Here is a 21,536-nt window from a genome sequence, read left to right on the forward strand (position 1 = left end):
CTTAATATATATATATACACACACACACACAGACAGAGAGAGTGACTATAAAAAATGATTTATTCCCCCCCCCACACACAACATGTCAAATAATAATGATTCAGCTTGTATTTCTTTCCTTTAACAATGTATTTATCTTTACTCCCAAGTGAAATACTCGATTTGATTGTATCGAATATATTAAATGATAATAAAAAATATCAATGTCTTCATGTCTGTAAAAATTGGTATCGAGCGCTTCGTCCATCTCTTTATAGGAATGTAGTTTTGACAAGTCGTCGTCAATTTATACAATTCTTAAATTGCATCCAACAAAGTGAAGAGATCCATCTTTATATACGACATTTGTATATGAAAGATAATGTAGGATTATCTCAGAATGAAATTGAGTCTTTACCCTATTTATTTCCTCTACTTGAATCACTCTATTTTAATCCTAAATTATGGAGATATCAACACAATGTATCCTCCTATCATGTAATAAAAAAGAATACATGGAAGAGAATGAAGGCATTACCGCCGTTAGATTGTATTCAGACCTCTTATCCTTTATTATCTGAATATGGATTTGGATTAGAGGAACTCATACTCAAGGGGAATATAGTCAATCCCATGCATAGAACAAAATGTTCTACAAAGGGAGCAACGACTAGTGCTTTACTTCATTTATTGACTCTTACACCCCATCTTAAACGGTTAACCATGTATGGTCGAGATCATTTTAATCTGATTACATCCAGACAAGCAAATGAGAGAACAGAGTTCACATTAGATGATATCATCCATTTACATGCACTGTTACCTAGTCTAGTGCAGTTAACATTAATCGATGTTGTGCTTACAATCTCATCGTCGCCATTGGATCAGATACCTGCTAACCAAAGGATGCGAAAATTAGATATCAACCATAGCTCTTTAGCTCACTCTACCTGGATTGAAAGTATTGCTAAATTATATCCTCATATAGTCGACTTGAATTTGAATGTAAAGTGGGATCCAGCTTATAAACAAACATGCACTTGGAGAGATATTGAGTCTATTCAAGAAGGATTTCATCGAATTGCTACTGAATGTCGTTCACTTGAATCAGTGAATTTAGGACAATTAGAATCTGTCTTGAAGATAACGACCGAGAGTAAATTCTTTGATTCATTATCAAGGGTAACATCATCAGGTCTAGTCGAATTAAATAATATATGTCTTGATAGAAATATGTATGGGAAATTGGCTTCAAATTCCTTTGCTACCTTTATGGCATGTACAAGTCCTATAAAGACAAGAACACTTGGAGTTCAATTATGGCGTGATTTAGGAAATATAGAAAACGTGATGAAAACGATCGGGACTTGTCATCGTTTAACTGAACTTGAGCTTAGTTGTGGTCGCTATTGTTATTCATGGAATTATGGATGCGATATTGACACGATTGTAAAATATTGTCCTCAACTTGAAAGACTTAGTTTAAGTATAGCTCGACTTGGCTATTCTAAAAGAGACGAAGGTGATGGTACGATCACTGTTTCTAATATTAAATCAATTTACTTGAATCAGATTCATTTTACAACAGAGGCTATGCATGCCATAGCTAAATATTGTCCTCAGTTAGAATATTTTGAGTTAATTCATTGTGTAAAAGATAAAGATAGCTTAGCAAACAAGATTCATATTGCTTTACCTTATCAACATTTAAAAACGTTAAAATTAGAACACGTCTATCTTCGACCAAGTCCCTATGTAGAAAAATGTAATATAGATGCTGCTCTATTAGCTGTTAATTATTCGAATAGAAATGAACATGATTGGAAGAGACAATCTAAAAGACTTTGTACGAGATGGTATCATTTATGCTGTCAAAGAAACAAGTCAACTACAACAAAGCATGTTCGACAATTAAGAAGACTTGATTATATAAAATCAGAAAAAGTAAAAAATTATGTTATGAAATATGAAGATTGGGACCATTTAGAAGAGAATTCTATTCGTAGAACATATCGTGAATTTGATTACTGGGATAGTGATATCCCTTATGGATTTGTACAAATTGAATGTAAATACGTAGATAATTTAATTTTTAACGAAGTAATATTGTAGTGACGACAGCAGCAGTAATAGCAGTAGCAGTAATAGCAGTAGCAGTAGTAGCAGTAGCAGTAATAGTAGCAGCGAGCGGATAACTAATTTATTTATATTATTAACAACAACAATAATAATAATAATAATAATAATAAAAAAATTTTTTTTCTTCTTCTTCTTCTTCTTCTTTTCTATCTTCATTCAAGAAAGTTATTTAAACAACTTTTATTTTATTTTCTCTTGTTTATTCATCCTTAACTACTTGTAAACAAGCAATAAACCCTTTCTTATTTCAACTTTTTTTTTATTTTTATTTTATTTTTATTTTATTTTATTTTTATTTTATTTTATTTTATTTTTTTATTTTATTTTATTTTATTTTATTTTTTTTTTCAAAGAAAATAAAAAGAAACGAAATCTTATTCAATTCGAAAAAGACACACAAAACAAACAAAGCTAAATTTTAATCCGATTATTTAAATTACAATTTACTGTTAATCATGAGGTATTTATATATAAACATGTACTAGTATTGAAATACAACAATGAACTTAAAAAATTAAAACTGAATGGTGTAGTCACGAAAACGATAACTGGAAAAAGAATCTTATTCTTCCTGCTAAGGATGTTAGACCACAAACAGAGGTATGTATAGATAGATGTATATATTTTATATAGATAAAGGTGACATCTTTCTAACATGTATATAATAGGATGTAACAGCGACAAAAGGAAATGAATTTGAAGACTATTTTTTAAAAAGAGAATTATTGATGGGTATTTTTGAAGCAGGATTTGAAAGACCTTCACCTATTCAGGAAGAAGCTATACCCATTGCATTAACTGGACGCGATATTCTTGCTAGAGCTAAAAATGGTACCGGTAAAACAGCTGCCTTTGTGATTCCTACCTTAGAAAAGATTAACAATAAAAAACCAAAGATTCAAGCATTATTACTTGTACCTACTCGTGAACTAGCCCTTCAGACATCACAAGTGTGTAAAACATTAGGTAAACATCTTAATCTTCAAATTATGGTTACAACAGGCGGTACAACATTAAAGGATGATATCATGCGTTTAAATGAAGTTGTTCATGTTGTGGTGGGTACACCAGGCCGTATTCTTGATTTAGCTTCTAAAGGTGTAGCCGATTTTAGTGAAGCAACTACCTTTGTGATGGATGAAGCTGATAAACTTTTATCTCCTGAATTTACACCTATTATCGAACAACTTATTCAATTCTTCCCTAAAGACAGACAAATCATGTTATTCAGTGCTACTTTCCCTTTAATTGTGAAAAACTTCAAAGATAAATTTTTAGTTAAACCTTATGAAATCAATCTAATGGACGAATTAACGCTTCGAGGTGTCACTCAATATTATGCTTATGTAGAAGAAAAGCAAAAAGTGCATTGTTTAAATACATTATTCTCAAAGGTATATAAATACTCCTTCTATATTCTATCTGTTTTGACTTATCTTCTTTATATCTATTTAGTTGCAAATTAATCAATCTATTATTTTCTGTAATTCTACAAATCGTGTAGAGCTTTTAGCAAAGAAAATCACTGAGCTGGGCTATTCGTGCTTTTATTCACATGCTAAAATGTTACAAAGTCATCGTAATCGTGTATTTCATGACTTTAGAAATGGTGTATGTCGTAACTTGGTGTGTTCAGATTTATTGACACGTGGTATTGATATTCAAGCAGTGAATGTGGTTATTAACTTTGATTTCCCAAAAAATGCTGAAACTTATTTGCATCGTATTGGTCGTTCAGGTCGTTTTGGTCATTTGGGTTTAGCTATCAATTTAATTACTTATGAAGATCGATTTAATCTTTATAAGATTGAAAGAGAATTAGGAACAGAAATTCAACCCATTCCTCCAGTCATTGATAAAAGTCTTTACGTTGCACCTAATGCTTTGGATGAAGCTCAAATACAACAACCCAATCATCAACAAGCTTTAGCTACACGTCAACAACAACAACAACAAAATAATAAAGAACAGCAACAATCTCAATATTATCAAAATCAAAATAATAACAGATTAAATAATTGGCGTGGAAAAGTGAGTCGAGGTGGTGGAGGTCAACATTATTACAACAGATCTAACAATCCTATGAATTAATCTTTTTTTTTTTTTTTTGTTGTTTTTTTTTTTTGTTTTTTTGTTTTTTTTTTTTTTTTTTTTTTTTAAGGGAGCATAATTTTGTTCTTGCTTTTTTTTTTTTTTTTTTTAAAAAAAAGAAAAAAAAAACACGTCAAAATGAGATAACGCGATATTTAATTTTGATTGAAAGTTTTTTTTTTTTGTTATTGTTGCAAAATAAAGAAAAAAAAATCAACTAGTGAAGTATGTATAGTTTAAATGTAATTAGGCTATATTATATACACATGCTGTCTGCGTAATAGAAAGTGCTTTTTTATTTTATTTTTTTACATGCATACTACCAATGAAGAAAAGAAAAGAAAAAAAAAGGACGGAGGTTAAATTAAATAAACTTGTTCTTCTTCTCCGTAGCAAGTAAATATATTTTTACATACACTTTTATTGCTTTTTCTCAATCAATCAATCAATCATGTCACAAATTCAAAGTATGGCCATTTTGGGCATTCGTTCATTTAGTCCAGAGGAACCAAGTTATATAAATTTTTTTTCTCCTTTAACTTTAATTGTTGGGCCTAATGGTTCTGGTAAAACTGTGTGTAATTTTATTCTTTGTAATAGATCAAAATAGACATGTTAATCTTTTTTTTTTTTTTTTTTTTTTTTTTTAATAAAATTCTTAAAAAAAACACACACACACCTCTTTCCTTTCCCCCCCCCCACCCCTTTTCCCTTTTAGACAATAATTGAAAGTCTTCGATTTGCTTGTACTGGCGATTCTCCACCTAATAGTAAAGGTGGTGCATTTGTTAATGATCCAAAAGTATATATATAAATACATGTTTAGAGTTAAATATAAAACTGTTGTCTATTGGGTAATGCTTACCTTTTGAGTATTCTGATTTTAGATTGCAGGTACTAATGAAGTAAAAGCTCAAGTGAAGCTTAAGTTTTATAATGTCAATGGGCAAAAAATCGTTTGCAGTCGTTCTTTAGCTGTCACTCAAAAGAAAGCATCTGTTACTCAGAAAACAATTGATAATACATTATTAAAATATGATCCAGTGACAGGAGAGGTTAGAGACAAAAAAATGCAAATGTGAAATAATTTTTATCTAATTTATTATTATTATTAGGCATTTAGTATTACTAACAGATGTGCTGATATAGATGCAGAACTTCTAGTCCACTTGGGTGTACCTAAAGCTATTTTAGATAATGTTATATTTTGTCATCAGGAAGATAGTAATTGGCCACTTTCTGAGTCAAGTGTATTAAAAAAGAAGTTTGATGATATATTTTCTTCCAAACGATTTGCTGTTGCATTGGATAATATAAAGGAGATACGTAAAGAAACGACACAAGAGATTCGTCTTGGTCATGTTCGATTAGAGGCCTTGAAGACAGATACAGTAAAAGCGAAAAAGATACGTGAGCATTTAAGAAAACTGAATCAGCAGATGACTGCTAAAGCAGAGAAATTAGAGTGGATTGAATCCAAAATTACAACTGTTGAACAAGAAACAAGCCGACTGAATCAAGTCCTTCGTCATATTGGAGATATTGGGGATCAAATTCAACAATTGACGAATAAGAAAGAGTTTTATGAAAGCACATTACGTTCTATTGAATCTCATATGACTCATCGTGAAGAATCGACTGAGGAGTTGATTGAATTATTGAAAAGACATCGTATCAAGGAAGACGAAAATCAGGAAGAAAAAGTGGCAGTAACGATTGAAAAGTCAAAGTTGGAAAGAAAGTTAAAAAGAATGAGAGATGAATTATCACAGGGGCACCTAGAGATGGGTCGTTTAGAGGCGTCACGTGAGGAACATGAACGACAGATAAAGTTACGGTCTGATTTAATTCAAAGGATCAACGCCTCACACTCTTTAAATCTACCAATAGAAGATGGTATAACAGCTGCCCGTACCTTTAAAGATTGGATAAAAGAAAACGAATCAAAAAATGAAAAACTAAAGGATGAAGCGATGTCTAAACAAAATGCTCTTTCTGATGAATTACAAGTTTTAAGGAGTCGACATTTGTCTATTGAAGAAAATAAGAAATACTTGCAAAAACGTATTGTAAGTGAATGCATTTATTTCATTATTGAGAATACCATTTTATTTTATTTTATTTTATTTTTTAAACACGATATTATATAGGAACAAGATAAAATTCAAATTGATATAATTACAAACAAAATCAAGAGCTTTCAGATATCCAAAATTGAACTTGATTCAATTAAAAATAAAATGGAAGATTATGTAAGTAATTTTTATTCAACTCTTGTTAACAGATATATATACAAATATATATTTTTACATATGCTGCCTTAATTACATTATAGAAGCGAAAGCTTGCGACAATAGGCTCTGATACGACTGAATCAATTCAAAAATCGATTAGTATAAAGGAAAGTGAGCTAAGAGAATTAGATGATAAAATAAGCGATTTAAATGATGAATTGGCGATGCTAAGTAAACAAAGTGATGCTCGAGCAAAACTATCATTAAAACGGGAAGAAAAGGATACAAAAGAAACAACACTGAATAAGATGTATGTATGACAGTATTTACTTTCTAACATCTTTCTAAACGTGGTTTTATTATTATTATTATTATTGTTCTTACGAAAAAATATAGATATAATGATTGTATTCAGGATGTTGAGTATTTATTAAAATCAAGACCATCAATAGCAAATCTTGAAAAAGAGCTTTATATTTACAAGAAGTATGCAAAAAAAAAAAAAAAAAAAAAAAAAAAAAAAAAAAAAAAAAAATGCTTATATACCTGAAAGGAATGTTATTCATTTTGTTTTCTTTTTCTGTATATATATATATATATATATATATATATATACATATATCTTTATATACATATTTACATATTGAATGTATAGTGCAAAAGAAAAGAAGTTAACGTCATTAATCGAAGTTAGGAATAAAACAGCACGCGAATTATCTGCATCTGATACTAAATTAAAAATGGTGAAACAAAATTATGACAAGTTAAAAAAGGAGACAGAAAGTAAAATACACTCTAGATTATTATTATTTTACACAAGAATAATACTCTTTATTATTTAGGATATGAAGCTATTATACATAAAGTATGCGGTAATAAAAATTTACCAAATGAGATTACAGCCATAGAAAAAAAAATTGAAGAATGGAGAATGTAAGGAATCTATGCAAAAGAATATATGTTTGAAAATTAAACTCTTCTTTCCTTGTTTTCTTTTTTTTTTTTAAAAAAAAAAAGACGAATCGCTAATATGGATGGTGCACTTATGATTTATAAGAAATACTCGGATAATCAAAAAAGTGGTAACTGTTGTCCTTTGTGTACAAGAGATTTTGTAGATAATACTGAAGTAGAAACATTTAATGCTCAGGTAACCTATTACAGTTAAAAGTCAATACAGCTTATTGATTTAACCACGTATGTATATATGGATGATAGTTGGAACAAATGCAATCTTTTATTCCAGCCAAACAAAATGAACTAAAGAATCAGTTAGCGATTATGGAGAATAAGAAAAAGAAACTAAAGGATGCTCAGGGTACTTGGATCAATTTGGAAACAGTAAGAAAAGATTTAGCAACTGTCAAAGAAAGTGTAGATACTTTTGAAGCTGAAAAAGAAGAAGCAACTAATAAAGCTGATATTGTAAGTCTTTATGGTTTATTAAACAAACAAAAAAAAAATAGGCTCGTTACTTACTATATCTAAAATTAGGCGTCTACTGAGCTTGTGGAAGTGGATAATTGCAAGATTAAGGCTGATAAACTTTTACTTATTGCAGGGAACGTAAATCGCATTTATAATGAAGTTCAAACTTTAAATCAAGATATAGAAATAATTGAGAATGAATTACAATTTTCAGGCTCTACACGTACTATGTTCGATGTTCAAGGTGAATTAGAAACTCTTGCAGAAAAAAGGTAATTATATCCACTTTATAAAACTATTCAAATGCTTAACTTTTTGGCTTTCCTTTTTTTTTTTAAAAGTAAATTTGTCCGACGAGAAATAAAACGCCTTCATACAGATATTGATATTGCTTATCGACAAAAGCAATCTATTGAACGTGCCTTAAATGACTCAAAAGAAAAGTTACTTACATTAGAACATCAAAGAGATTTTAAGGTGGGTCTTGAGCTTCAGTTATCTGAATTGAAAGAACAAATGCAAGAACACATAAATGAATGTGAAGTAAGTTTTTTTTTTTTTTTTTTCTTTTTTTAAATGCATATAAACAGCTCTTTCTATAAATGATATATTTATTTTATTTATTTATTTTCGACAAATAGAAAATTGATAAAGATAGCTCTCCTTTAGAAGAACAGGTTCAAAAAGCTACAAGAGAATATGAAGAAGCTGTTAAAAAGTGGCGGGAAGTAGAAGAAGAGGCATCCACTAAAGAACGTGATATAACACGTTTTGATGAACGTCTTGATGAATATAATTTAAATTTATCAAAGTAAGGCTCTCTCTCTATATATATATTTATATAATCATTCATTATATTTAAATATAACGTAATTATTGTGTAGGAGTGAAAGAGTAACAAATAATGAAAAAATAGACGTACTAAAGAGAGAAATGACAGATATGGAAAAGTTAATAAATGAAACCTCTGAACAAATCATGAAAATTGAAGATAAACTTTCAATTATTGAAAAGGACGAAGCTGAGAGACGTGGAATTGAACGTGATTTACAAGACCAAATCAAATACCGAGAAATACAGGCAGAATTAAATCAGTGTGAAGAAAAGTTAAGTCGCATGGATGAGAAACTAGGAGACTATGATATAAATAAAATAAAACAAGATCTTAATGAAGCTAAAAATGATGAATCAGAGTTACTTGATAAGGTAAATAGGAAACTTTCTATAGAATATAAACATACTTACAGGAATGATATTACTATTCATAGCGTGGAAGTATTCGAGGAGAGATTGTACAAATGCGAGATCAGATAAAAAGATATGAACACGAATTATCCACAGATTATTCTGATGTTGATGGTCGTTATGGTAGATTATTCCTTGATGTAAGAACAAACGAGATTGCCAATAATGATCTCGAGAAATATACCAAAATTTTACAAACTGCAATTATGAAGTATCATTCTTTAAAAATGCAAAACCTGAACAAAATAATAAAAGATTTATGGATAGATACATACAAAGGAGGAGGTAATATAAATCCAATTTTAACGTGTGTTAATATATGCATATTTATATATGTAATATATAGATATTGATTATATTGAAATTCGTGCTGACAATGAAGGAACGACTGCAAATAGAACGTTTAATTATAGAGTAAGCTTGAATTTTAAATACAAGAATCATAATAACGCTTGTTATATATATATAGGTTGTAATGATTAAAAATGGATCTGAATTAAATATGAGAGGTAGATGTAGTGCTGGTCAAAAAGTTCTAGCATCTATTATTATTCGACTTGCTTTAGCCGAAACGTTTTGTGTAAATTGTGGTATCTTTACTCTAGATGAGCCTACGACCAATTTAGATCGTGATAATATTGAAAGTTTAGCAGAGAATCTTGCAAGGTAAAATAGATTCATACTTTATTACATGCATGTATATGCGTCTTTTTATTTATTTGTATATAAACTAGAATCATTAAAAAGCGAAGACAGCAATCAAACCTTCAATTTGTAATCATTACTCATGATGAAGAATTTGTAGAATATTTATCTCGAGAAAATATTCTTGAAAAATATTATCGTGTTCAAAAGGATCAGCAGTAAGTTTTTGTATATAACAAAAATCTCTTTCTGGTTTTATTCATTTTATTTCATTAAATAGACAGCATAGTATCATTACCATACAAGGTGGAACTGAGTCCACTATTTAGAATAATAGGTTATGTTTACATAATATAAAAACTTTGTGTTCACAGAACAGGAAAGAGGGGAAACTGATTATGTAATAAATCTGATGTTTTTACCTTATTTTTTTTTTAAAAAAAAAAAAAAAAAAAAAAAAAAAAAAAAATCGGTCATCATATGATATTGAGGTCCGGTTTGGCAGCAGCAATCTTCTGTTGTTATTCCGTTCTTTATAAGTTTAAAATTTTTAGCATTTTAATTTCTATTTCTATCCTTTTTTTTTTTTTATTAACCATACTGGTAATGACGAAATACATCTCTGACAAAGATCTTCAAGGATTGCATCTATATAAATATGGAGGAGTTGATAAATCTCTTGTTTCAAGATATATCTTGGGCCCTTATTGGAATAACCTCATCAAACTATTCCCTCTCTGGATGGCGTAAGTTACATGTTGGCTCCACTTATTTAACCTTGTTTCTAATAACGATTTTTAAAAAAAAATAGACCAAATATGATTACTTTATTAGGTTTACTAGTCGTCGTTACTAATGTTATAACTTTATTCTATTATACTTCTGATCTTGGCGAATGTCCGAATTGGGTTTATACGACGTAAATATAGAGATTAAAGAATTAACGAGAAAAAAAAAAAAAGAGAGACCTTATCAATTTATTTTATTCTTAGTTTTGGTATCGGCTTATTTATTTATCAGTCATTAGATGCTATTGACGGTAAACAAGCAAGACGTACACAAACTTCAGGTCCATTAGGTGAATTATTTGATCATGGTATGTATATATTTATTATTATATCCCAAAAAAAAAAAAAAAAAAAAAAAAAAAAAAAAAGAGAGAGAGAGAGAATGCATTTTAATTTACTTGTTTATTTCAAAGGCTGTGATGCATTCAATACTACTTTAGGGGTTTTGACTTGGGCTTCATCTACTTATCTTGGTCAAAGTTGGTGGACAGTTGCATCTTTATGTGCTTCCCTTGGTAATTTCTATCTTTCAACTTGGGAAGAATATCATACTGGTGTTTTGTATTTAGGCTATTTCAGTGGACCTGTCGAAGGTGTCTTGATGTTATGTTGTGTTCATTTAATTTCTGGATATTTTGGTCCTGCTATTTGGATGCTTCGTGTAGAAGAACTTCTTCCTTTCATTGATTTTACAAAGTATCCCGAAACACAACTTTTGGGTGGACTTCAATTGAATCATATTCTTATCGTTGTCGGTGGTATTGTTACACTTTGCAATATGATTATGGCGTAAGTAATAATTATATGTGGTAATGGTTCTAGAATTTAAACATATATTCTATACATGTATGTATTTGTATAGATATTACAACGTAATTCATGTCAAATATTTCCCTACTGAAAACTCAAAGAAAGATGGATCAGTTATTAAAGCAGTTTTAGGTCTTTTCCCTTTCTTTAATATGTGCTTTTGGATTTATAAATGGATGACACTTTGGCCCGAAATTGTAACCGAACATCTTGCTATCTTTATTATCTTTATAGGTCTTTTGTTTGGTCATCAGGTTGGACTGATGATTACATCTCACGTGTCAAAGTTAAACTTTCCTTACATTAATTATTCAGTCAATTTCATGTTAATCTCTGGGTGTCTCATTGCCTATTCTCAGCCATTTATTGAACAGTAAGTCTAGTTTTTTTTTTTTTTTCTTTTTCTTTTTTTTTTTTTACTTATACATTATTAATACATAGATTTATCCCTATCAATCAACGTTTAATATTAAAGATTTACTTGATTTTGGCTGCATATCAATATTATGATTTGGCAAACGGTGTCATTCAACAAATTTGTACATATCTTGACATTGGCTGCTTGTACATTAAGAAAAAAACTGTGGTAGTAGATAAAACTTCTTAATTGTGTATATATATATATATTATATGTTATATATTAGATATAAAATAAACGTATATATCATACATTTTATATGCTATCCCTTCATTTATTTATTTATTTTATAACATTCATTATTAAAAATCACCCATATCATCATCATCATCTAAATCACCCTCTGCAATTTCTTGAGCAAGTTCTCTTTCTCTTTCCCTTGCTTCTTCAGCACTAGCTAATTCTTTTCTATGTGCATCCATAGGGAAACGCATGGCCTTAACAGCCTCATTATGAAGATTCAAACAAAAGTTAATACGTTGATGGTAAGCATTTTGTGGTTCATTCGTACTATAGATATCAACAACTTCTTTACTCTTCATATATCCTTTTGAATGATCTAAGGTAGCATCAATAACACCATCTCGAATTGCTTTAGCCACAATGAATTCTGCATCCTCCTCACTGTCCAAATGAAGCTTGATACAAATATCTCTCAAAGAAATTTTAGAATAAGAAAGACTGATCATACGAATACCCGTCTTAATAACATTGTGACGTAGACGAAGAATAAGAGTATACGTCTTATCCTTTTTAAATACTGCATCATAATGTGCTAATCCTTCTTGAAATTTGTTAAGATCACCAACACGAACAGCTAATAAAATAATATATTAATATTACAATTGAAGGATAAAAAAAAATAAAAATAAAATAATAATACCTTGAGTAATGACAAGATAAGGTGCAAGGGCCTTCTTTAAAATAGTCTGTCTAAAGACAGATCTTTCAGGAATTTCACCCATTAAAAGCTGAACAACAATAAAGAATTTATAAGCAGTTTGTTGGAAACCAGCTGTAACGTTGTTTTGAGGTGCTTTTCTAATGGCCTGTGTCAAGTAAGTATGAGCAGCAGTGTAATCTAATTGAAGAGCTTTGATACGACCAAGATAATAAGCGTAACGAGCAGCTTGATTATTTCCTGCCTTTTCAGGGAATGTACTCTTAGAAACAAGTTTATCTGCTTGATCATAAAGGTTATGGAAAAAGTAATTACGCAACAATAAATTTAATAATGTTGCTTGGCTTTCCACATCATGTCTTAATGTAGCTGTTCTATGTGCCGCTAACTGAACACTAAAATAAAATGCATTCAATTAATTTTCTTTTTTTCTTTCTTTTTCTTTTTTCAGTTTATCTTGCTTACGGTCTAATTTCGGCCAGTGTATTTGTTAATTCATGAAAGCGTGCATGATAAAAATAGACACGAGCAGCAATTTGATCCATGGTTCTACGGTTCAAATGGACGACTTTTTCTATAGTTTTATTTGATAACTCGAGACCCTAAAAAAGTATACTCATATTTAGCTTTTGTTCACTTTTTCTTTTCTTTTTTTTTTTTTTTTTTTTTGTTTCCCTCTTTCAAAATCCTTCTTACCTTCTCCAATTCATTTTTATCCAACAAATAAATCAATACATTCAAGTAAAGATAAATATCAACTTCAGGTAAAACAACATTCTTTTTATCGGTCTCTTCCTCGCTTGATGCTTTTTCGGTCTAATAATAAAAGTTAAATAACTATATAATGTAGAAAAAAAAAAGAAGGGATAAAAACCAAAAAAAAAAAAAAAAAAAAAAAAAAAAAAAAAAAACTACCTCATTCAAATATTTCAAGAGCTCTGATCTTTGTTCATCACCTAATAGCAATTGCATACCATAGATTATAAACATTACTCTACTCCTCAAATATATTTAATTGATATAAAACTTACCAGAATTATAGTAGTCCGAGATCACCTGTGCAAGTATTTCAGAAGTCAAACGACGTCTAATTGAAGGTAAAGTTCTCAAAACACGTGTGGTGAATCTTGATTCAATAGTTTCAACTGCACGTTCCAACAAAGTGAAATTACGTTTGATTTCTATACATCACAATTAATAAAAGTAAAAAAAAAAAAAAAAAAAAAAAACACGTCTTCTTGTTCGTTTAATGTATGTTGTACCTGTAATTGTTTCTTTTGTAATGCGTTGATGTTTTGTTTCTTCATCTTCAACAACTTCCATTGATTCAACTTCGTTATTTTTATCTTGCTTTTGTTCCTTACTACTCATTGTGTGAAATTATGCTATGATGTATATATTTATTTATTTAAAGGAAAAAAAAGCAAAAATAATTGTAATATTTCTGCACAAAAAAAAAATTCGACTTACGATTTTGGATGTATTGCGCGTCGTCAATCAAATGATGACATCTTTTCTTGATGAATATTCGGAGTTTTCATTATTATTTGACAGAAAAAAAAAAATCTTTGATTTGCCTTAAAAGAAATTTCTTACTTTTCAAAAAAATGTCAAAGTTACCATTACATGATTCTAATTTAAACATTCAAGATCTGAATAGTAAATGTTAATGAATTATAATTGACTTTAAAAATGTATTTATTTATTCGTTCATTATTTTCATGGCAGTCTTCCAACCGATAAAAAAAATTTTGCCTTATGATTTACCAAAACATTCTGTTTCGACTGTACCTGAGCCAATGGAAGCAGCCAACCAAACAAAAACAGCTTCGCTTTTACAAAAAGAGGCTACCAATGACAATGATACTTATTGTAGGGCATGTAAAAAGAAGTTTACTAATAAACTTACCTATGTCAATCATCTAAAAAGTGCAAAACACATTGCTAATGAAAAGAAAATGAAGCCTACACTGCCTTCTTCATCATCACTTTCAAAACCTATTTCAAGCGGGAAAATAATGGTGAATCCTCAAGTTCAAGGTAATTTAATATATATATAAAGAAAGAGAGAAAATTTAATAACTAAAAAGAATAGAAATAACAATATAGAAGCGTTAAATAAGTTAGAAGCAGCACAAAAGTCATCCGATCCAACTTCTTCAGTAACCCTATATTGGAACTTAGCACACACTTTTTACACTTTAAAATATCCTCAATATACTGCTAAATCATTAAAATTGATTATTGAGACATTGACTTCTACATCAAGCACGACATTTTCTTCAGCACAAGTTACTGCTTTTTTGTACAATTCACGATTAGCATTAGCCAGGTTATTCTGTATCTATCAACAACTAGATGAATGTAGGACTGTTTATTTAGATGCTCTAGAAGGGAAATGGAAAATAGAAAAAATGGAATTGTTAAATATTGCAAAGGTTAGTAAAATACTGTATTTTCTATATAACCGAATATAATTTATGATACATCTTTTTTTTTTGTGTGTGTGTATATGTGTGTGTAGAATTTACGACATTTATCAATTATTGAGTTATTACAGTCCTGTGATCAACTTGCTAATCGATATTTAACTAGAGAAAGAAATAGAACAAAGCCAGCACCTGCATTAACTGACCCCAATAACTCAATTACTTTTATTTTAAATGAAGCAGCTAATTTATTTGCTCAGGAAGGACATCTATTCAGCGACACTATTCTTACAGAACATGTATCTATTGTATTATATGCCACATGTTCACTTACTTGTCCATACGAGCAAATGCCTGGATTTATAAAAAATGATTTTTACTCTTTAATGACTCAGATATATGCATCGCTTGATGGCTTAACTCATCGTATTATTGAAGTTAAAATGCTAGATACAAGTAATATTTGGAACATTTTTTATTCCTTACTTTTATCAATAGAAATAGGTAGGGAAAATAGTGAGTCTCATATAGATTTCATATTAACATGAGTGAGTGTATTAGATGACCTTGTTCGAGCTAAATCAATAAAAGCAAGCCTTCTTCAACAAGAAACATATAGCTTATACCCAGATGTCAAATTACTATGCGATTTATATGAATATAAAATTACTTTAGATTCTTCTTCAAACCTGGCTTATGATTTAGACCACATCACTTTAATATTAGAACTGACTAATGAACCATTGTTAATTCGTCAACAAACAAAGCAAGTACAAGAAGATGTTTTAAACAGAATTAGAAATTTAATATAATTCTATTTTTAATTTTTTTTTTCTTTTTCTATGCATACTTTTTATATGAATGGTTCATATCATAATAACTTTTTATTTATTTATTTATTTATTTATATATAAATAAACTTGGAACTATCAATAAGGAAAGAAAGGAAAAGAAAACAAAAAAGAAAGGGTTTCTCCAAAGAATGTTAAATTTTGCCTGTTTTATTAGAAAAGGGAGATCTATTCATGTTTAACTGTATATTGTTCGTAAGGGAAAAAAATACTAATTTATTTAGGTATTATTTACAAGGAAAATAAAATAAAATGAAGGTATAAGCTTATCCATAGTAATTAAGGAAATATATATATATATATATATATGTATATGTATATATTTCTATGTATTATATAAATAAAACGAGAGGTCTGATATAAGATAAGAAGAATAATTAAGGTATATATATATATATATAAAAAGGAATCTAAGTTCTTTGTGCTTCTTGTTGTAATTTGTAAAGGAAAACTAAAGTACGACTCAAGTTTGCGCATCCTTGTTCTAGTTGAAGTGCACGATAGGTTTTCATTAAAGAATGAGTCGCAAATTCAAACATTTGTGCTCTATGAGAGTGCATTAATGTTGCATTATTTAACATATTTGAATAGTAATCATATCCTATTTTAGCAAAGTGCTCAGAGAGACGAGAAATTGAAGTAGACCAAACACCACTATGATCGTCTAGGGTCGTCTCCCTTTCATTTGCATTATTCGTGTTAGAATAGGAAGAACTAGAGAGAAATTGTTTGCACCAATAATAAGATCCATTCGAATTGCCACTACTTTTTGTCCTTGGTCTCTTATGTTTCAAGATATGAGGCCAATCCCATCCTGCTGGTTGAAATACGGGCTTTGCCATATTGAAGACCATAGGCATCTTGAAGTCTCCATCGTTCTCTTCATTCGTATTCGTCTCCTCTTGTTCTTGATTATTTTCTAGGATAATGATTGATTTCCTTCTTTCTAAGAATGAAGAATTTCTTCTATTAAGATGAGGTATATGATTATTACTTGATGAACCATTACTTGGACTTGGCGCAGTAGGTAAACTAGTTGGATAGGGTAAAATGACAGATTTGGGACGAATGATAAACACTTTTTGTATAAGTTTTTGAATTTCATCTAAAACGTCTATATCTTCTTCTTGTTGAAAGATACGATGATAGCTACCTGCCATACGTGCTAAATTTTGTGCTGCATTCTCTTGAAAGACCATACTAAAGTCCTTTGCAATATTGTTCAATACCTCTTTCTTAGATTCATCTGACATACAGGACTCGTAGATGATATAATATTTTCCAATTGAACTGAAGCCGAGTCCTAAAGTAGCTAAATGAGATCGTGTTACTTTTACAACACGATAAGCAGGGAATTTTAATTGAGCTGAGGCTAAGATAGAGAGAACGATATTTTCAACATCTCTTTTACGATGTTTCCAGTCATTACGTAGCTTTTTTAAAGCCTGTAATAAATCTGTAAGGTCTTCATGGGCTTGACCATACTCTTCTAATAAACCACTGATGCGTTGTACTTGATCCAAGTGACTAATCCGTTCAAGATCACTCGCGTGTTGGCGTATGCATTGTGATTCAAGCTGCATGTTGTATCGATCACGAAGAGTTAAAACCCATTCTGTCAAATGATTCCAATCTTCTATAGTTACTGGTAACTGACGATGTTCAATAAGTGCTCTAGCCATCTTATAGGCTTGTTGCTGTTCATATTTAGATAACATTCCCAATTTTTGACAAACTTCCATTTGTTCAACTGAGCATATCTGTCCAAATGCTTCGATCAACGAATTTTGGATATTTTGTAACTCGCTCATACCTGAATTCATATTTAGTTGAGATGTAACTGAGTTAGGAGTAATTAAAGATTTAGAAGGAGAAACCATAGAAGTAGTTGCTGCCATTATCAAATTAAAAGAAGAAGAAAAAAAGGAGAAGAAGAAAAGAAAAAAAGAAAAAGAAAAGAAAAAAGATATATCTATATATAAACAGAAAGGAAAAAAAAAAAAAAAGACAAAACAATATAAATGTATTTAATGCATTAAAGAGAAAGGGATTTAAGGGAAAGATGAACTTTATATGTATACATGTATATAAATATATATTTACAACAATACACTCACTTCTCTATACTGCACACAGACCGTCCATTCCTTTTCTTTGTTCCCTTATTCCTTCATGACTTTTATATATAATCGGAATTATAAAAATGATAGGATAATCACAATACTGCGAAAGTAACTGAACACCTATTTGTAATACATATAGCTAATAGTGCTATAATATTAAAAATCATCCTATAAAAAGCATAAGGTTTTTATTTGATGAGATTGCTTTTTTGTTTTTATAATATAGTACATAATTCAATTTTTTTTTGTTAATTATAGAACCTACGTTCCTAAATCCTCCCCTCCCCCTTTCCCTTCCTTAATCGATCATTTTTGACATAGTTTACATCAACTTATACTACCGAGCCCTTAATTTTTTTTTTTTTTTTTTTATTATTATGATTTAAACTTTTTTTTAATTTTCCTTTTTTGGCCACAATGATCGTTGAGACCGTGTCCTACATTTTTATGCTCATACCAGCCAAAATAAAATAAACCATATAATGCAATCATTTAAGAAGTTATCCTGTATAAGTAAAAACGTTTCTCATATCCTTTAACACTTGGCATTATTCTTTCATACATACATACATACATACATACAAAAAAGATATTTTTATATATATTGCCAAGATATCCGGATTGAATACACTCATCTTAAATACCTACATTTGTACTATGAAAAATTCATAAGCCTGTACACTTTAATAAACTGTACACAGATACAATAAATATATAAATATATGTGAGTTTAAAAGTATAACTATTATACACGATAGTTTTTTTTTTTTATCATTTCGTTCTTTCCATTTTATTGCAGAAAAATAAACAAAAATAAAAAAAAAAGGTAATGACATCATTTCACGATATCTACGGTTACGAACATGTACTTAAATACATAAAATTGTAAAATATAAGTCGAAAAAAAAAAAGCAAAAACAAAACATGTCAACATAAATTTTTTCAGTGTGACATTATTTTTGAGAAAAGATGTATAATAATAATACAAAAAAAAAGGAGGGGGGATAGTAGTAATATGTATAAAGGATATTATGTAATGGAAACACATGGTTTAAACAAGTCAATTGTATAACAAAAAATCACATTAATATTGGCTTTCATTGGCTTTGAATGGAATGGCCCGATGTTTTCTTTATGTGTCACGTATAAGCAAGTTGCATCTTGATTTTCCACTGCCATAAAGCATACTACCTTTTATTATTTGAACTAAATAAATCGTAAGACAATTGTTCTTTATTTTTTTTTATTTTTTTTTTTTTGTGACACATTATTTGTAGTATATTAAAAGGGATGAAAGGCATTTTTGTGTGAAATGTGTAATATTTATCTCTCAAGGTAAATTATACTTATTTTTTAGAAAATTAATATTTAAAAAGACATAGTATAATTGTTTATTAATTTATAAGAGGAAACGAGATATGAACGATTAATATATACAAATTATGAATAATATATGATGTAAAGTAGAACAGACTTGTGTAGGAAGAGGCAAAAATGATTATGTGTATAAACTATGTATAAGCAGCTATTTTTTTGTATTTATTGCTATTGCTATTACTACTACTACTACTACTATTGCGAGGTACAGACTGTGCTCTTAAGGTTTTTCTTTGATTAATATTATTATTTTTAGAAATAATATTCTTCATTGTTGTTATAGTTGGTTTACTTTCTATAGATTTTCTAATAACACCTACGTTTACTAAAGAAGATGTTCTGTCCCTAATTCTTCGAGTCATAGGATGAGTAGATGGCATTGGTGACTGATTTTCATTAGGAACAAATGTATTTCTACGAGTTTTTGTAATTGAATTTCTATTCTTTTGTAGTTGTTCCATCGTATTTAACAAATTTTCTTCAAAAGTTTTTCGTGCCTGACTTTCACGTTTAACTGACAATTCTAATTCATTCATTCTGGATAATAATGATTGATAAATTATGTCTTCTTCTCTTTCAGGGGTAAGAGTAAAAGAAGTAATTGTTGTGTTACCATCATTCATCATGATGTGTTGTTGTCTTTGTTGATACATGATTTCAACTCTCTTTAATTTCCTTTCTACTTCCTGTCGCCTTTTCCTTTCCTCTTCTAATAATGCCTCTAATTCAGCTAAACGTTCATTTGATTTTTGCTGTTCTAATTTGAGAGAATCATGAAGCATATGAAATAATTGCATCAGATCAGTAGTTACAGATGTGTTCTCTCCCATTTTATTTTTTATTGTTAAATTAGGTGGCGTTGATATTGACTTGTAATCCTTCCAAATGATTTGGACTTTAGACGTTGTATCAGTGGAAGTAGCGACAGGTTGTGTAGATTCCTTATTATGCGATCGTAGTCTAGGTAGATGCAAAAGCACTTTTCTAGATATGTAACGGTTATGATATGTTTCATCAGGAGGTAAAAGTGATGTTGTACTTGTGATAATATTATTTGTTGCCCATCGTTTTCCCGCTTCACTCTTGAATTCAATTTTATGATTACTATAGCATGAAGAGAAGGTGGATGAAGGTATTGGCTTAACAGATGCAATAGAACGTTGATACGACTCTTTTTTTGTAGATGATGGTACTCCTTTAGACGATCTCTCCACTTCATTAATCCAGTTAATAACTTCAAGCTCTTTATTTGCCTTAGACAGCGGTTTATTATCTTCATTTTTAGAAAACCATTTCTTGATGGCTAACTCATCAGGTTGTTTCATTTCTAATGCTGTTATAGTGTCTTGGTTTGGTAACTGATGCATACTATCACTTGCTATAGGGCTTTGAATAACTGATAAACGTTGACGCTTTGCTGTAGACACTGCTAATCTTTTAAGAAATTTGGACCGAGGAGGAAATTGATAATGTTCTTGCTCTGGAGTTAGGATCTGTGGAACAATAATTTCTTGTCTACCATCAGGATATCGCTTGATAATAGCCTAAAGATGTCGAAGAGCCCGATATATTTGTGATTTTATAAAGTAAAATAAAGATAAATAAAAAGATAAAAAGAAATTAATTTTAATGTGTTCTTTTTCTTTTTTTTTTTAAAAAAAAAGGGGGGAAATATTATTTATGAAAGTTGTGTAGATTCATGAAACACTCTTTTTTTTTTTTTCATTTAACATTTCTATTCTCGGTTACCCTCTTTCTCTATTCTTTTTCCTTTAATAATATATATTCCCTTTATTTTTCCTTTCTTTTTTTTTTTTCTTTACAAAGGGCAATTAGAATAATAAGGGAATATTATTATTATTATTGTTTTTAAGAGAAAAAGAAGAAGAGAGAAGAGTGATAATCAATCTTATTGAAAGAGAATATAAATATTAAAATGAACACACGATAATATATTTTGTGTATAAATTAAAATAAAAATATTACTCGGCGCACCTTCTTCCGGTCTCCCCACATCTTCAGTGACCGGGGTTCACGTCTACTATTGCGTAGCACTTGTGCCATTGCTGATGCTGCTA

The 21,536-nt window shown here is 29.6% G+C and overlaps 11 protein-coding genes across 11 annotated transcripts; 7 read left to right on the forward strand and 4 right to left on the reverse strand.

Annotated features, from left to right (window-relative positions):
• Positions 1–70: 70 nt before the first annotated feature.
• On the forward strand, positions 71–2,194 carry BX663DRAFT_492731 (uncharacterized protein). The gene has a single exon (XM_051525257.1). The coding sequence runs from the start codon at positions 127–129 to the stop codon at positions 2,089–2,091; it is 1,965 nt and encodes a 654-aa protein (XP_051388002.1). The 5' UTR covers positions 71–126; the 3' UTR covers positions 2,092–2,194.
• Positions 2,195–2,467: 273 nt separating this feature from the next.
• On the forward strand, positions 2,468–4,209 carry BX663DRAFT_534114 (ATP-dependent RNA helicase DHH1; the record flags this gene model as incomplete). Its single annotated transcript, XM_051530569.1, has 4 exons — positions 2,468–2,578; positions 2,652–2,718; positions 2,787–3,512; positions 3,574–4,209. Exons 1-4 carry the CDS (start codon positions 2,574–2,576, stop codon positions 4,207–4,209), a joined length of 1,434 nt encoding a protein of 477 aa, XP_051388003.1. The 5' UTR covers positions 2,468–2,573.
• A 206-nt stretch (positions 4,210–4,415) lies between these two features.
• Positions 4,416–6,446, forward strand: BX663DRAFT_17797 (uncharacterized protein). Its single transcript, XM_051521676.1, has 5 exons — positions 4,416–4,775; positions 4,928–5,011; positions 5,097–5,264; positions 5,325–6,278; positions 6,367–6,446. The coding sequence occupies exons 1-5, from the start codon at positions 4,767–4,769 to the stop codon at positions 6,385–6,387; spliced, it is 1,236 nt and encodes a 411-aa protein (XP_051388004.1). The 5' UTR covers positions 4,416–4,766; the 3' UTR covers positions 6,388–6,446.
• A 67-nt stretch (positions 6,447–6,513) lies between these two features.
• BX663DRAFT_17813 (uncharacterized protein) lies at positions 6,514–7,478 on the forward strand. The gene is made up of 3 exons (XM_051521679.1): positions 6,514–6,753; positions 6,840–6,929; positions 7,099–7,478. Exons 1-3 carry the CDS (start codon positions 6,668–6,670, stop codon positions 7,283–7,285), a joined length of 363 nt encoding a protein of 120 aa, XP_051388005.1. The 5' UTR covers positions 6,514–6,667; the 3' UTR covers positions 7,286–7,478.
• On the forward strand, positions 7,012–10,217 carry BX663DRAFT_17763 (uncharacterized protein). The gene is made up of 11 exons (XM_051521675.1): positions 7,012–7,593; positions 7,662–7,868; positions 7,938–8,143; positions 8,213–8,414; positions 8,513–8,682; positions 8,756–9,077; positions 9,140–9,401; positions 9,463–9,530; positions 9,586–9,782; positions 9,851–9,979; positions 10,042–10,217. The coding sequence occupies exons 1-11, from the start codon at positions 7,474–7,476 to the stop codon at positions 10,088–10,090; spliced, it is 1,932 nt and encodes a 643-aa protein (XP_051388006.1). The 5' UTR covers positions 7,012–7,473; the 3' UTR covers positions 10,091–10,217.
• Positions 10,218–10,579: 362 nt separating this feature from the next.
• Positions 10,580–11,736, forward strand: BX663DRAFT_425818 (uncharacterized protein; the record flags this gene model as incomplete). The annotated part of the gene is made up of 4 exons (XM_051522510.1): positions 10,580–10,680; positions 10,754–10,857; positions 10,963–11,338; positions 11,412–11,736. The coding sequence occupies 4 exons, from the start codon at positions 10,580–10,582 to the stop codon at positions 11,734–11,736; spliced, it is 906 nt and encodes a 301-aa protein (XP_051388007.1).
• A 298-nt stretch (positions 11,737–12,034) lies between these two features.
• BX663DRAFT_492741 (proteasome regulatory subunit C-terminal-domain-containing protein) lies at positions 12,035–14,087 on the reverse strand. The gene is made up of 7 exons (XM_051525258.1): positions 13,941–14,087; positions 13,710–13,859; positions 13,594–13,634; positions 13,375–13,494; positions 13,144–13,280; positions 12,661–13,073; positions 12,035–12,594 (listed from the first exon to the last, which is right to left on the reverse strand). The coding sequence occupies exons 1-7, from the start codon at positions 14,047–14,049 to the stop codon at positions 12,080–12,082; spliced, it is 1,485 nt and encodes a 494-aa protein (XP_051388008.1). The 5' UTR covers positions 14,050–14,087; the 3' UTR covers positions 12,035–12,079.
• A 124-nt stretch (positions 14,088–14,211) lies between these two features.
• On the forward strand, positions 14,212–16,077 carry BX663DRAFT_492745 (uncharacterized protein). Its single transcript, XM_051525259.1, has 5 exons — positions 14,212–14,337; positions 14,407–14,718; positions 14,788–15,116; positions 15,203–15,611; positions 15,669–16,077. Exons 1-5 carry the CDS (start codon positions 14,286–14,288, stop codon positions 15,917–15,919), a joined length of 1,353 nt encoding a protein of 450 aa, XP_051388009.1. The 5' UTR covers positions 14,212–14,285; the 3' UTR covers positions 15,920–16,077.
• Positions 16,078–16,232: 155 nt separating this feature from the next.
• BX663DRAFT_492749 (uncharacterized protein) lies at positions 16,233–17,964 on the reverse strand. The gene has a single exon (XM_051525260.1). It carries the CDS (start codon positions 17,854–17,856, stop codon positions 16,369–16,371), a length of 1,488 nt encoding a protein of 495 aa, XP_051388010.1. The 5' UTR covers positions 17,857–17,964; the 3' UTR covers positions 16,233–16,368.
• An 895-nt stretch (positions 17,965–18,859) lies between these two features.
• BX663DRAFT_17941 (uncharacterized protein) lies at positions 18,860–19,254 on the reverse strand. The gene has a single exon (XM_051521684.1). It carries the CDS (start codon positions 19,127–19,129, stop codon positions 18,917–18,919), a length of 213 nt encoding a protein of 70 aa, XP_051388011.1. The 5' UTR covers positions 19,130–19,254; the 3' UTR covers positions 18,860–18,916.
• A 338-nt stretch (positions 19,255–19,592) lies between these two features.
• On the reverse strand, positions 19,593–21,522 carry BX663DRAFT_547659 (uncharacterized protein; the record flags this gene model as incomplete). The annotated part of the gene is made up of 2 exons (XM_051531026.1): positions 19,593–21,002; positions 21,454–21,522. 2 exons carry the CDS (start codon positions 21,520–21,522, stop codon positions 19,593–19,595), a joined length of 1,479 nt encoding a protein of 492 aa, XP_051388012.1.
• Positions 21,523–21,536: the final 14 nt, after the last annotated feature.

This window comes from Cokeromyces recurvatus (assembly GCF_025118155.1).
Source record: "Cokeromyces recurvatus strain NRRL 2243 chromosome Unknown BX663scaffold_1, whole genome shotgun sequence".
Classification (NCBI taxonomy): domain Eukaryota; kingdom Fungi; phylum Mucoromycota; class Mucoromycetes; order Mucorales; family Mucoraceae; genus Cokeromyces; species Cokeromyces recurvatus.